The sequence below is a fragment of the Lepidochelys kempii genome, chromosome 26, assembly GCF_965140285.1.
Source record: "Lepidochelys kempii isolate rLepKem1 chromosome 26, rLepKem1.hap1, whole genome shotgun sequence".
Classification (NCBI taxonomy): domain Eukaryota; kingdom Metazoa; phylum Chordata; order Testudines; family Cheloniidae; genus Lepidochelys; species Lepidochelys kempii.
The window spans coordinates 10,958,246-10,973,639 of NC_136405.1; the positions used below are offsets into that span (position 1 = coordinate 10,958,246).

Consider the following 15,394-nt stretch of genomic DNA (forward strand, 5'->3'; position numbering starts at 1 on the left):
TCTAGACTGTTCTCAGTGGTGGCAGATGACAGAACGAGGAGTAATGGTCTCAAGTTGCAGTGGGGGAGGTTTAGGTTGGATATTAGGAAAAACTTTCTCACTAGGAGGGTGGTGAAACATTGGAATGTGTTACCTAGGGAGGTGGTGGAATCTCCTTCCTTTGAGGTTTTTAAGGTCAGGCTTGACAAAGCCCTGGCTGGGATGATTTAGTTGGGGATTGGTCCTGCTTTGAGCAGGGGGTTGGACTAGATGACCTCCTGAAGTCCCTTCCAACCCTGATAGTCTATGATCTGCTCCCCAACGAAGTCAATAAAACTTCTAGGCCAGTGCAGGAACCATTTGAAAGTCCCATCTGCTGTATCCTAATTTGCTGCTGTTGATGACTGTATTATAATACCCGGTACTTCTATAGCAACTTTCATTGGAAGAGTCTGAAGCACTTTCCGGACAACTAAGTAAGCCTCACATGCTTATGAGGTAGGTAAGGGATATGCCAAGATGGCTTCCTCCTCCATGGGATGGCAGCCACCACAGGGGTTCAGTGCAGCACGTGTCCAACAGCACAGGGCAGTAATTTAGGACACAAAAGGAATAAGCAGCCCATACCTGACTGAGACTCCGGGGAGACTTTAACTAGGCCAGATACAATGACCTGTATTAGAATTTTGCTCGCATGTGTTGGGGTAACATCCCTACAATTATGAAAAGGGCTGTGGGTTTTAAAGGACTACGGTATTCCAACACAGACACTCCCATATCAGTAAGTGGCCATGAGAAAGTTTAAGGGAGTCAACTGATACCACATTGCCTGTGAATTTGGCCTCTTAACTCGCGGTTTGGAGCAAGAGGAGCTGCTCAACTTACATAGGCAAATAAACCTGGGTGGAAGGGTTCAAAATTCAAACTTTCAGGTGGTGGTGGTGGGGAAACAGGATGAAATTTGTGTGGAAAACGTTATTCTGTTTTTCAACTGGCTCTAATTGCAAAGTTGATCAGGGTTCAATTATCATTTGGACTCACCCACATGGGACCCCGGGGAAGTAGGAACCCTCCCTGGGTCTCTGCGCAGCCTCCCCAGATCTTTGGCGCAGCTGTGAAGGCTTCAGGCCCACGGTTCCCCAGAGTACGTGAGCAGAGAGTGGGTGGAACCATGACTCTGCCCACCCAAGGTACCAGGTATCACAGAGGAGGAAGTCATTTCTGACTGGTATAGGCTAGTAGCCAACTTCCTTCCCTCCCCTCCACCCCCCTTTCCCTCTCCCCAGAGCATGGAGGAATCAGGGAGGGAATTATGCTTCTCCTAGGATTGAGTTCTTCTCTGTAAAACGACCATCTAGTGCTGAACTGGCAAAGAAACAAAATGGCTTTTAGGACCCAAGCCCTGGGTCTGGACTTGACCCCACTTGATCCAAAAGAATATCTGATGTCAACAGTGTCCTGATCCACAATGCAATTTGTGTTGTAGTCGGATCCACAAAACTATAACATCGCCAAACTCTTCGGGCAAAATAATAATCACAACCCATTATTTTCTGGCCCAGTTTCCCATTTTTAAAAAAATAAATACTTCAACATAAATAAAGAAAATAAACAAAGAGCGTGCAAGTGATAGTCTGAAGCTGCTAAAGTTACATTGCAGGAGACATGGAACCAGCACAAGGAAAACATTCTAATGGGGTTTTTTTCCTGAAGAAAATTGGTTAATCTTGGGTTCAGACTTTCACTCACTCAGCAGGCCTGTCCCACAGTATTTACTTAAAATTGCAGCAAAGTGCATTAAAACAATGTTAAAGATGAGCCACCAACCCGCAGAGAGAAAATAAAACCAAGGACACTGTGATTTAAGACTGGGGCATGCCTGGCATCCTCGATTCAAAAGCTTCTGCTGCTTTATCATCTGATGCCCCTTTGTTAGCCAGTGTCACAGATGCAGCGAAGATCTTTGCAAAAGGGAGTGCAATCTTTCAGAGTAACGTCCCAGGTTTACTTGTATCCAGGGGCAGGTCTTATAAATATCGGGCCCCATTCTCCATTGCCCTAAACCGCATGCTGTCATTTATTCCTGTGCAAAGTGGGCAGGAAATGCCACCAGATCAGAAGAGCAGTGTCTCACGCCCTGGTGGCACAGATGTAAGGGTATGTCTCCGTTTCAAGCTGGAGGCATCAAGCTGATCAAGCTAGCACGCTACAAGTAGAATGGGTCCATGGCTGTGCGGGAGATTAGCCGCCCGGAGCATGTGTCTAGTGTCTCGGACGGGCCCGGGCTCAGGACAGCTAGCTCCTCCCACCGCTTGCACCGCTGCTGCTACGCTCTATTTTGAGCATGCTGGCGCCATCAGAGCTAGCGTGGGTATATCTCCTCCACACTTCAGCTTGAAGTGTAAACATATCCGAAGGCTCCGCCTTCCCGGTGGAGGAAGGGGCATGATTCCCAGCTCGCATAGACATACTCGCGCTCGCTGTCACTGAGCTCACCCACCAAAAATAGTCGTGTAGCCACTGTAGCATGGGCACCGTTGCTAGCCGCCCCGAATACAAATCCCCCTGAATCCCCTGGATGCAGACTCGGGGCAGCTATCCCATCCTGATGCTGCCCATGCTACCACGGTTACACTGCTATTTTTAGCATGCTCGCTCGATCAAAGCTAGCACAGAGCATATGTATGCGAGCTGGGAATCACCCCCACCCCCCCCCCAGCTCATAGCGTAAATGGAGCCTTAATGACAACGCATGGGGCAGAGTAGAGGGGAAAGAGGGCTCCTTGTATACTGTAATGCTGTCGTGCAAGTCTAAACAGGGTCACATTTGAGAACAGGCATGAATACAGGCATGTTAGTGGGAACTAGTTTAAAACACTGTGCACTGATGGCTCACTTCTCAGACCCACCGTTCAAGAAAAGCAACGGGGCCGCCTAGTCGATTACAACAGGTAGCTAGGGGTTCTGCCAAAAGGGCCTGGCCAGAGCCTGGCAAGCTTCACCAGTCTCTTACTGACAGATGGCCATTGCAGCCATGACACAGTTTAGAGTACCCTCGGGGTGTACACTATATGTGCAAGACAGTGTTTCTGCAACCCCGTTTTCTTTAGATGACCTCTGTTCACACAAAACAGCCTGTCCTCAACCGCAGGCCATGCAGGGTATTTTATAATTTCAGAGCAGAATCCACTTTCCTCTACTGCTCGTCTAAGATTCAGACAGCTGTTTCTTAATATCTACAAACAATGATGATATCTTTGGCAGCGCCCTTGCATAGAAGCTGTCTGAAGCTATTTTCACATCAGTCTTCTCCCCTCAGCCTCCATAGTCCATCAAATCCTATCTTGCAGCCTTTCTAGCCTGCCGTCGGAGCAGGAGGAGGGAGGAAATGGAACATTTTATTTCTGATTTATTGTTGGTACATGTATATCCAGCTACCCACTAGAAGGCATCGAAATTAAAGAGACAAACCCAGCAGTTGTTGAAATAGACACACCATCTGGCTGCCTATGCCGATGCAACGAATCAAACAATTACCACTGAATTAAAAGCTACAGCCTGATTGCCTAAGGTGCTAAGCACCCAATCCTCCCATTGGACCAGACTGTCCCCAGTGGCAACTTGGCACCACATGAAAAGGAGTACTTGTGGCACCTTAGAGACTAACCAATTTATTTGAGCATGAGCTTTCGTGAACTACAGCTCACTTCATCGGATGCATACCGTGGAAACTGCAGCAGATATTATATACACACAGAGATCATGAAACAATACCCCTCCCACCCCACTGTCCTGCTGGTAATAGCTTATCTAAAGTGATCATCAAGTTGGGCCATTTCCAGCACAAATCCAGGTTTTCTCACCCTCCACCCCCCGACACACAAACTCACTCTCCTGCTGGTAATAGCCCATCCAAAGTGACAACTCTCTTCACAATGTGCATGATAATCAAGGTGGGCCATTTCCTGCACAAATCCAGGTTTTCTCACCCTCCACCCCCCTACACACAAACTCACTCTCCTGCTGGTACTAGCCCATCCAAAGTGACAACTCTCTTCACAATGTGCATGATAATCAAGGTGGGCCATTTCCAGCACAAATCCAGGTTTTCTCACCCCCCCACCCCCATACACACACAAACTCACTCTCCTGCTGGTAATAGCTCATCCAAAGTGACCACTCTCCCTACAATGTGCATGCACATTGTAGGGAGAGTGGTCACTTTGGATGAGCTTTTACCAGCAGGAGAGTGAGTTTGTGTGTGTGGTTTTTGGAGGGGGGTGAGGGGGTGAGAGAACCTGGATTTGTGCAGGAAATGGCCCACCTTGATTATCATGCACATTGTGAAGAGAGTTGTCACTTTGGATGGGCTATTACCAGCAGGAGAGTGAGTTTGTGTGTAGGGGGGTGGAGGGTGAGAAAACCTGGATTTGTGCTGGAAATGGCCCAACTTGATGATCACTTTAGATAAGCTATTACCAGCAGGACAGTGGGGTGGGAGGAGGTATTGTTTCATGATCTCTGTGTGTATATAATATCTGCTGCAGTTTCCACGGTATGCATCCGATGAAGTGAGCTGTAGCTCACGAAAGCTCATGCTCAAATAAATTGGTTAGTCTCTAAGGTGCCACAAGTACTCCTTTTCTTTTTGCGAATACAGACTACCACGGCTGTTACTCTGAAACTTGGCACCACATGTGGCCCAATCTCATCTGGTAGCATTCACCACCACTGACCCCTTGTGTAAATGGCTGCAAAAGGTCCAGGGCACCAGAGCATGAGACCCAGCTCAGCACTTTGGAAAAACAGGCCATTAGTATTTAAAAAATGCAAAGCGTCTGGAGTGGAGGGACATCTGATGCAAAACTTCCATGTAGCTTGCTTGCATTTGGTTTTTGGGATTCAGTGGTGTCTAGTGTTTAGGGTGGCGGACTGAGAATCAGGATGGCTGGATTCTAATCTCTTTTTATCAGCAATGTGATGTGATGGTATGGACAAGCTGTTTATAATTCCTCTTTCACAGATTACTTGTCTGTAAAATGGGTATAATAAGACTACCCCATGGCACAGAGAGGGTTCAGCGCTCCTAATGTAGTTGCCTCAAATCCCACCACATTCCTGTGCGTTGGAACCACTCCCCTCTGCCTGGGATCATTGTTCTGTTTGGCATCTTTTCACCAGCACTAACATTTACTTTGAAAAAGGAACCAGAAAAAGCAAAACACCCCCCAGCCCCCCTCACCTCCCAGACCTCCCCACACACCAACACCCTAAATGGAAAAAAAACTGTGGGCTCAGAAGCCCTCCAGTGTCTCTTTGTATGAGTTCATATCTGGAAGAATGAGCCTGTAATATAATAACTTGGATTCCGACAGTAGAGAATTTACTGTGGGATCATTCACAGGTGGAAATTATTAGAAAAAGCTAAACAGCTTAGAGGGCAAAGGTTTTGTTTAAAATACATAACAAACTGTAACTTAGCACCATTTTTATAGCAGCGTTACAGAAAGCAGTTTTTTGGCTTCACATGGGCAGCAGGCTAAGGAGACATTCTACTTAACAGTTTGTCTCTTTCAGGAAGGATACAGTACAAGCAACTAGTTTTGGTAAATAATACTCCCTCTCCTGTCTAGTTGATAAATAGTTAGAAGCAGGACATGAGTGAAGAATATTTGATATAGATGCAAGATGCAAATTCCAGATTTCAAGCATGGGGAGGGGGGTTGGCTCTGGAGTTTTGTATCAGCCAAAGGTCGGGGGGGACATTGCTAAAATTCTGAGCCAGAATTCTAACAGCAGCAGGAAAGGGGAAGCATGAACCATTGTTGCCAGTTCTTGAGATTTTATCATGAGTCGTGTGATATTTGGTGTTTTTCTTAAAGCCCCAGCTGCTGGAGTCAGGTGATTGCATGAGACTCTTAACTTTCATTTTTTTAAAAGTTCGTTTCTAGCCCTCCTGGTTGCAGATAAAAGCTTGAAGATGTAACCCAAATGTATCCTAAAGGCTCAGAAAGCAGAAGGCAAATATAAAACCCCCAAATATATCCCTCTCATGATTTTGAAGCTATCTCCTGATTTTGAGAGCTGACTCGTGCCTCAGTCTGGCCATATTGTTGAATCCATGATTTGACTTCTCAGCCCATTTCTTCTCCTGGGCTCGTCTCTGTGGGATCAGAGGACTCAGATTGGGAATCACTTGTATTCTGCAGCAGGGTCAGTAGGTTCCATTGTTACCTGTGGCAGATCTGTCAGCGGAATATACTCCAAAGACAAACTCTGAAGGTGAGAATTTTGCCTTAACTCTGCTAAAATGAGAGCAGTTGTGCAAAATCTATTACATCACACAATGGCACTGATTGTAAATTCAAGTGTAATCTCAGAGGCTTGCCACCCACGGTCTCTAGCCCCTGTGTGTACAGATGTGGTGGGGGGTGGATACACTTCTAGCAATATCTGACAGCTGAATCTGGCTGTCACTCTCACAGCTGTCTTCCCTCTGGATTACATTGTAGGGGAATTCTTACTGGAGTTATTGGTCCACTGCTGAATAATTGCACTGATTATTTCCCATCCTTTGGATGTGTTGGGAAAAAGCATGCCTGAACTCATAAGCAAATGTCTGGTACGAAACTGTAGGACATCTGTGTAGTATTTGAATAGGGCTGCATCTGTTTTCATGGAGGGCAAGTGAGATCCTAGGGTGATAGTAGTCATGCACATACCTGGACAGCTAGAATGAACCACTGTTAGCACAGATGGCTGCATGAGTGGACTGAGTTGATCATAAGGCTAACTGTCCCAAGAGCCTGCAGAGACACCTCCAGATTAGTTGATATGCCTGATTATCTAGATATCCAGCCATAGTCATCAATATAGCCAGGTTGGTCTTGCCAAACTCTGTGGCCATGAGGCAGGCGTTGTGGGAAGGAACAGTTCATCCTCCTCAAATACAAAGCCGTAGTACTCCTTTGCCATGCTGGCATTCTAACCACTGGTGCCTCGACCCTGGCTGACATTCATGTCTAAGGCCCTACCAAATTCACGCCCATGGAAAATGTGTCACAAACCGTGAAATCTGGTCTTTTGTGTGATTTTACTCTTTACTAGAAGGTAAAAGTATTCAAAAGTACACCCCTGCCTTCAGAGCGGGGCACCCGGCCAGCAGCTGCTGCTTTCCGGTCGCCCAGTTCTGAAGACAGCGCAGAAGGAAGGGTGCCAATTCTGTCACGCCCCCTCCAATAGACTTGCGACCCCCTGTTTGAGAAATGGTGGCTTAAGGGCTTTACATGTTTTTATGTTGCCATTTTTAAAATACATATTCATATTTTCTTATGACACTGTGAAATTTAAGATTTCATTATCTGAATTATATGAAATTATATGAATTATAAATTATATGAAATTCAAGATTTTTAAAATGCTATGACCGTGAAATTTATGAAAATGGACCATGAATTTGGTAGGGTCCTGTTCATGTCCCTTCACAGGATCTTATAGGCTATGACTGCTGGCTATAGACACATGCTGGCTGCAATAGAATCAGCGAGCAGTGGTCGCAAGGATGGTTCTGTGTGCACTTTCACAATACCACGCAAGCTGGAGTTACAGATGTGGGGCTGGTCCATCCATGATTAGTCAACTTGCATTTGCTACTGCACGGTTCACTCCAGATGTGAACCCTTTTGGGTTTCTCAGAGCAGCCACAAGGATTGGGTTAAGAATCTGGCCCATAAAGGGGCCTTGACTCCGACTGTGCACCCAGAAAAATAAACGTAGATGGCTGATTTGTGAGTAGGAGTACCACTTCACCACCAGCCTGGCCTCGGCTCCTACATCATCGCCACGCTCAATAACCTTTTTGTTTCTCTTTTAGGGCCGCTGTATCAATTTCACCCGAGTGAAGAATGCTGAGGCACTGCCGAAATACCCACTCAACCACGCACACCCACCCTCTTCTCCACCCCCTGCCCCGATCTACAACCCTCCACCCCCTGCCCCAATCTATACCCCACCTCCTCCCAGTTCTCCCACTCCTCCCACCCCATCCCCATCATCCACTCTCCCTCCACTGCCCCCGCCTCCCCAGGCCCCGGCCCCCAACCGAGCCCCTCCTCCCTCCAGGCCCCCCCCCCGCCCTTCCGTCTAGGGGTTCAACCTTGTCCCTCTCTCTTCCAGAAGCATTCGGAGGGTTCTTTCAGCAGTACTGTAACAAACCTGTCTTGGGGGGGTTATAGGAGGCCTTTACATTCTGAAATGGGTGACAATAGAACAAACCACTTATTAGTCTTTTTATCTATTTATATATAATCCCACAATGCATCAAGCGTCGCCAAACGAGCAAGGAGACAAAATCCAGGGGCTGCAAAAATGAGGCCACTGGAGAAACATCAATCACTAATGTTCGCTTCAGCGAGGTTCTTGCCCCCTCCCATCCTCTGTGAGTTACCACAGTGATCCTGGAAGAAATTGGAAATTAGACTAGCTCTTAGAAAATTCAGAGACCACAGGGCAATCCTCCACGGTGAAGGGCACAGCTGAAAGCTTCCTACAGACCATGTGGACATCACAATGGACTACTTTGCCATGACTGCGTGAGTTCTCTTCTCGTTGCAGTGCTTCAGATTAATATGGAAAGCTGATTATTCTCACACACCTGTAAACAGCAGGATAATATAACGAGGAGTGTTAGACCTTTGATTTTTAATCTGGAAAAAAAAAAAAAGCAGCCATCCCAACGGACTTTGTTCTAGAGAATGAACGGGGCCATCATCCTTTAGTTCCCAGGAGGGTGTTGGAGTAGGTGTCAGGCTTATGGATTTGTGTATGTTGTTATGTGGAAGTGTGGGTGAACGAGGCCAAAGTACTACTAGAAAAATGAATTACGTGTAAAATAAAAAGAAAACCCACAGGAGGGCTCCAACCCCACACCTGAAGAGGAAGAGTTAATGAAAGATCAGCGTTCAAAGTTTTCAGCAGGCAGTAGGGGTCCGGAGACCACTGAGCAAAGGAACCTGTGGAAGAGAAGGTTGAAAGAAGAGTCATTACGCTACTCTTAGCTAACGGCACCTGTCTGATGAGTGCAGCAGAGTAATTCAGGGACCGTTTCCATTTTAAAATGAAAGTTTCTGAAACAGCTGAAGTGGGAATGAGTGGTTGGTTCTATTAAGTTTTTTTAAAAAACTGCGATCCCCTTAGGCTCCTTAAATCCTGTTATTGTCATCAGTTTCACAGAATCTCACCACTGCCTTTTTTGTTTGTAAATTGCCTTCTTCTGCCTTACCAACTTCTCTGCTTTGATTTTTGTTTTCCTTTCCTGAATAAGCACTGGATGTCTCCCATACACTTTGTCAAAGGGACACAGTGCGGCTACACTTTGCTCTTGTCACTTCCATTATCAGTTGTTGGCCAAGGCGAAGTCATGCACAAAGTTGCCTGAGATGGGAATCAGTCTTCCAAGAAATGCACTGGCTGCATTTCTCCATGTTTTCTCCTTCTTTTTTTCTTTTTCCCAGTGGGACCCTCCCCCCGTAGTTTACAATACTGCGTATGTACATGTTTTAACCTATAGTAAACTTCCTGAGCACCTGCCTTTGTAACACAGTGCTAGAAATAGATAAGATCAAGATTAAAGTCAAACCTCCGCCCCCCCCAGTTTACTTTTACGATCAGCTCCCATGACATGAATATCTCCCTGGAAATTGCCACGTCATAAAGACAAATCATCTTTGTAGCTACAGTTCTATGACTGTCAAAGAGTTTTCATACTCATATAAAGCAAGTGGTTTCAACCACAGATACGCTTTGCCAAGTAGTTACTCGTGTTGTTGGAAATATTGCTTTTCCAGGGGAAAAGGCTATACAAGAAAGAGGAAAAGAACAGATATAAAGATAAAGACCGAGTCAAGGAATGAACTGGGATATCTTTTGTTCGGGACCTTTATAAACAGTCCTTTTCTATCGGGCTCAGATTCATCCCAGTTGGCACTCACTAACCCTTTGGTCAGTGTGTCTTATGTCATATGAAACAAATAACTTCATACAGGGATCACAATGGCTCTGAGGTCTGCAGCCATGTGCGGGCTGTTCTGTGAAAGGGCCGATGTATCCACCATCACAACTGTTTTGTCTGCAGGCAGCACAGAGCAGGCCCCACTTTTGACATTCACTGGGTTAGATGCTACTCAGACTGTAGCAGGTACTGGTCGGTTCAACAAGATGACGTTAGGATTGTCAAGTGGGACTGGAAATCTTGGAAAGCCCTGCAAAGGTTTGGTTGGACTTCCCCTTGAGATGGATGCCATCTAGTTAAATAGCTGAAGATGGAAAGTGTAATAACTGGGAATAGTGTAATAATGTCCTGCAGGATTGCTAGGTATTTCTCTTAACAAATCCTCAACGATACAAAAAAGTTTGGAAAGAAAATTATTTTTTAACCAAATGACATTAAGAATATATTTTTGTCGTGTCAACCAGTAAATCAGAACAATTGCTGGGGAAAATAAATGAGTTTTACTACTCTTGGACTAAAAGTAGTGTTTGCAGATTCCTATAAAAAATTCTTTACCACAATTTAAGAGGGAAAAACCCCCAAAAAACCAAACTTAAACAGAGTAACAGAAAAGCTCGATCAGGCCCCCAAAAAATAATTTTAATGTATCCCTGTACTACAATCCTTCTCATGAGTAAAAGCAAACTCCAAATTGTTGTTGTATATATTGTTATTGCATGCTTACCATATGTTAGATGGAAGCATTTCCTATCCAGTGTGGATAAAAGAACATTTTTCAAGTTGTAGTAAATTATTATAAAGCCAATGATATTTCATGGCATGTTATTGTATCAAGCTGTGCTTGTTGTATTTTTGTTCTTTATGTTTGTATTGCTTTTTATAAATGTACAAATATTTCCTGTAGTGACGAATACCTGCTTTACATAGCATTAATTGAACTACAAGGACTATGGGCTACATACGCCCCTCGATCTGCTGAATGGGAGTCATGTACATGGATCTAGGGTAGTCTATAGCCATACTGCAGTGGGTATGTATAGTGATAAGCAAAGGGCTATTTTTTATTAACTGAACACAGAATCATTAACTGGTTATTGACCAGTTATTTACTAGACATTGAACATGCTGGTTATTAACTGGACATAGAATCTGAGTGCCCACGGGCAATCAAAGTTACTTGTTTTCAGCAGACCCTGACCATGTAAAATGTACTCAGCAAAACCAGGGCAGATGTTGGCTAGCAGAATTTACCTCCAGTGTTGTATTTAAAATCAACCTATGTGTGCACAATTATGCAGCTTTGGAGCCTGGTGCCACTGAAGTCAATGGAAGTTCTTCAATTGACTTCAACAGGCACAGGACCACGGCCACGTTTTCTGGGGATGCAATAGGTGCATGTACTAAATTGAAAGCGACATGGCAAACGCTGACCTTTGTGCCCATTTGTGTGTTCTGACGAGGCTTTCAGCAGGTGCAAAACATCTAGGTGCACTGTTCTTTGCAGACACGTGCTCCTTCAAATGCGTGGCCCTAAGTTCCCAAAGAGATGATCCTAAACAGCAAAGCTCTGAAATGACCTTTCCCAAAGGGGAGAAAGTTTCTGATAGCAGATGGGTCTTTAATCTGTAGCAACCTGCATGAAACTTGGAGGCAGGAGCACAGATTGCAGGAAGGAAGTGTTCAGAGAAGGCTTCAGGAAGTCAGCCTGTGTGCAAGTGGCTGGAATGCTAGCTGCAGTTTCAGCATCCCTGTAAATAAAGGGCCAGTTCTCTTAATAAAGGGCCAGTTTAGGTTTACAAGCATGGAGTCCTTTTATGTATTAGCCAGCATGTGGTGTACGAAACATAATCTAGCAGACAAAAGCATAACAAAATCCAATGGCAGGAAACTGAGGCTAGACAAATTCAGACTAGAAATAAGGCACGCATTTTTAACAGTGTGGGCAATTAACCATTAGAACAGTTTACTTAGGGACATGACGGGTTCTCCATCACTAGAAGATGGGATGTCTTTCCTAAAGTTATGCTTTAGCTCAGGCAGAAATGATGGGTTTGATGCAGAAGTGACCGAGTGAAATTCTGCTGCCTGTGGTAGGCCCCTAGAGGGTCAGACTAGATGACTGGAAAGGTCCCCTTCTGACTTTAGAACCTGTGAATTTATGAAAAATCAGGCCACGGGGAACCACCCGGGTCGCTGCGCTCATATCTAAATTTCATTGTATTGCATTAATATGAAGAGAGAAAAAGAAATAACTACGGTGTGGGGGGTGGAGAGAGAGGGCAGGGAAGTGAAGGCACCTTTGCCAGAGCCAGAATCTGAATGGAAATTCAGACCAAAAGGACATATCTTCAACTGAGTGGGACTATGCTGATTGACGTCAGCTGAGGCTTGGCCCCAAACCCATCGAACTTGTGTGCCTAAAGTTAGGCTCCTACTTTTATATTTGGGCACTTTAGTAGAAGCGAGCTGAGTTCCCAAGGTGCTGAGCCCCCACCAACCTCATTGAAATCAAGGGGAGCCACAAGTGCACGGCACTTTTGAGAAAGAAAAGCGGACTCCTTTTGTTGAGGTGGAGTTAGGGGCCGAGCAGAGAAAGGTGGCTGGAAAGGGAAGCTGGAGAAATTCAGGCTGACAATAAGGTGGGAATTCATAATGATGAGAGTAATTAACAGGGAGGGTAATTAACTCACGGAACAATTGACCAAGGATTGTGGTGGATTCTCCATCACTGACCATTTTTAAATCAAGGTTGGATGTTTCTATAAAAGATCTTCTGTGGGAACTATTTTGGGGAAGTTCTCTGGCTTGTGTGAGGCAGGAGGTCAGACTAGATGATCACAGTGGTCCTGTGTGGCCTTGGAATCTATGAACTCGTCTACACTCGAAATGCTACAGTGGTACTGCCAATTCTGATGGGAGGGCTTCTCCCGTCACCTCCCTGAGAGGCAGTAGCTAGGTTGATAGAAGAATTCTTCTGTCCACCTACCTCTGTCTGCACTGGGGTTAGGATGATTTAACTACATTGCTCAGGGGTGTGGATTTTCCACACCCCTGAGCGATGTAGCTGCATTAGCCTAACTTTGTAGTGTTGACCAGGCTTATGAAACTTTAGGCAACCAGGTTTGAGAACGTTGGCCGTAATTTCACAACGCCTTCCAGTGACAATTAATGCTATGCAAACAAGGTTGAATGAACTGGTGTACTGTATACAGACATATGGTACCCTATGTATCCTCTCCCAATAGAACTTTCCTGTTATACATATTACAAAGCTGTCGTTCCAAGCTAGCCATTTGGAGGCAAATGTTCATTACAGAACAAAAGGAAGAAGCTGAATGGTGAAACATCTGCCCTGCAATTTCAACAGGAATTAGGGTTTCATTTTTTGTATCCTTTTTACCACTTGCACATGCAGAAATATAGACGTAATAGAATTGGTGTTGATCGCAATGAACAGCTCTGAGTGATTTGCTCTGACTAGGACACTCAGGCCCGGGGCTTATATTATTCTTTATTCATGTACATTTTTTATATGCAATGCTCTACGTCAATCTGTGTCCAACAGCCTGAAAGAAATATGCAGTAGCATTTGATGAGGATTAAGAACATTACAAAATGCTGAAAAGTTCCAAGCTGCTGCTGGCTGTAATTTGAAGCCTTTGTTCAGATTAGCCTTGTGATCTTCCAAATTCTCCAGATACTCCATGTCGTGTCAAAACATGTTTTGTCATCATTTAGATGATGGGGAGTTGGAGTGGGGGGGCTGCCTAGTTTCTTTGAGAACTCGAGCAGTGTTCGAGTCAAGAATACTGCTAATAGCTGGGGATGATGCAGCAGTGGAAAGGAAACATGCTTTATAGATCGATATTGACTTCAGTGTTGATATCCCAGGACTGGTTGGAAGGGGACAGTTAAGCCAGGTTTAAATGATGATGTTCTACTCCCTGTGTTTGTTGCATGTGTCATTTGTTAAATTCAGTCATTACCCTTGCTGATCTTGAGGTTATTATTAAAGAACTACACTAATTCAAGCCTGTTTCCATATGTTTTGTTTACTAGACAAAGGTGAACGCACTAGGAGAAAAGCAGGAGAACCTGCTCCATGTAAAACTTCCCTTTCCTCAGTGTGGAATACTGGTGTTCTGCTATTGTGGGTTTCTAATAGAATATTTCCTTCCATGGAGGAAATGAAGGGAGATTGATGAAGATGGACACATAAGCAGCATGACCAAGGCCCCAATCCAGCAAACCATGTAAGCACAGGCTTAAATTTAAGGATGTGCTTGAGTCCCGTCGACCTCAATGAGTATGTCTACACTGCAATTGAAGGTGGGCTTGCCTGCGCACTCTAGCTTTAAATCGACCTAGTGTGGGTAACAATGGCAGTGTAGACACGGCTGCTACTCTGAAAAGTGTAGACATGATAGCACAGACTTCAGCATGGGCCAGTAACCCCAGTACATACGCAGGGTCCCTGGCGGGCTTGTATTCAGGCAGCTGACCTGTACTAAAGCCTATGCCAACCATGTCAACACTAGATTAAAGTTAGAGTGGGTGTGCTTACTTATGCTACAGTCGAACCTCCCTTTGCACTGTAGACGTATTCAATGGGACTTAAGTAACGGGCCGAAGCATTTTGCTGAATTGGGGCCCTCCTCGCACACGGTGTGCAAATAGGAGCTTGCAAATTGACAAGCCACAACATTCTTTGCCAGATCTGTCTCTCCATCTGTCTTGTTGCCAGAACTGAATTTGCTGGGAACATGCAAATGTTCTCCTAATCCATTCAGCAGGGTGTAATGTTCAGGTTGTGTGCTGCACCTCACTGCAGACTACCTGCCTGAACCAGTTTCCCAGCCCACCTATCCATTTGTATCCTCCTAAAGACTCACCTTTGCCACAATGCCCACAACAATTAATTAAAATCAGTGCAACTTCTGTTCAATACAGCCAGCCTTTCGTACTGCAAACTCTTTAGGGTAGGTATTGCCTCCGTGTTGTGTCCTGTACAGTGCTGAGTACACACACAGACGCCCTGCCGTTGCTTAACAAATAGCACCCCAAGATACTGACAGCCCCTCCTTCTGAGTCCTCTGTTTTGGGGTTCCCTTCCCAACCTGAGCCACCAAAGCCCTGATTTTCTGAGGTGCTGAGGACCCTGCTACTCTCACTGAAATCTGCAGAAAATCAAGCCTTAGGTGTCTCATGCAGGGACTCAAAAATGGGGCATCCAAAATCCGTAGCCATCCCTGAAAACGTGGGCTCTGGCTGCTCTTCGGTGGCATACCCCCAGCTTCCTTCAGCAGATTTAACACTGCAGGCTTAGGCCCAAAGTTTTTGCTGTTGGATCTAACCTACCTGTCCCTAACCACTGCAAGGCAATGGGAGGAGACTCACTCTGCTTGC

At 45.2% G+C, this 15,394-nt stretch overlaps 1 protein-coding gene across 1 annotated transcript in view; it reads left to right on the forward strand.

Moving 5' to 3' along the window:
- The window catches only part of ANTXR1 (ANTXR cell adhesion molecule 1), a 181,156-nt gene extending 167,151 nt beyond the window's left edge, over positions 1-14,005 (forward strand). The window contains exon 18 of the mRNA XM_073325259.2: positions 7,853-14,005. Within this exon, the coding sequence (XP_073181360.1) occupies positions 7,853-8,125 (273 nt within the window). The 3' untranslated portion in view covers positions 8,126-14,005. The remainder of the gene's footprint in view (positions 1-7,852) is intronic.
- Positions 14,006-15,394: the final 1,389 nt, after the last annotated feature.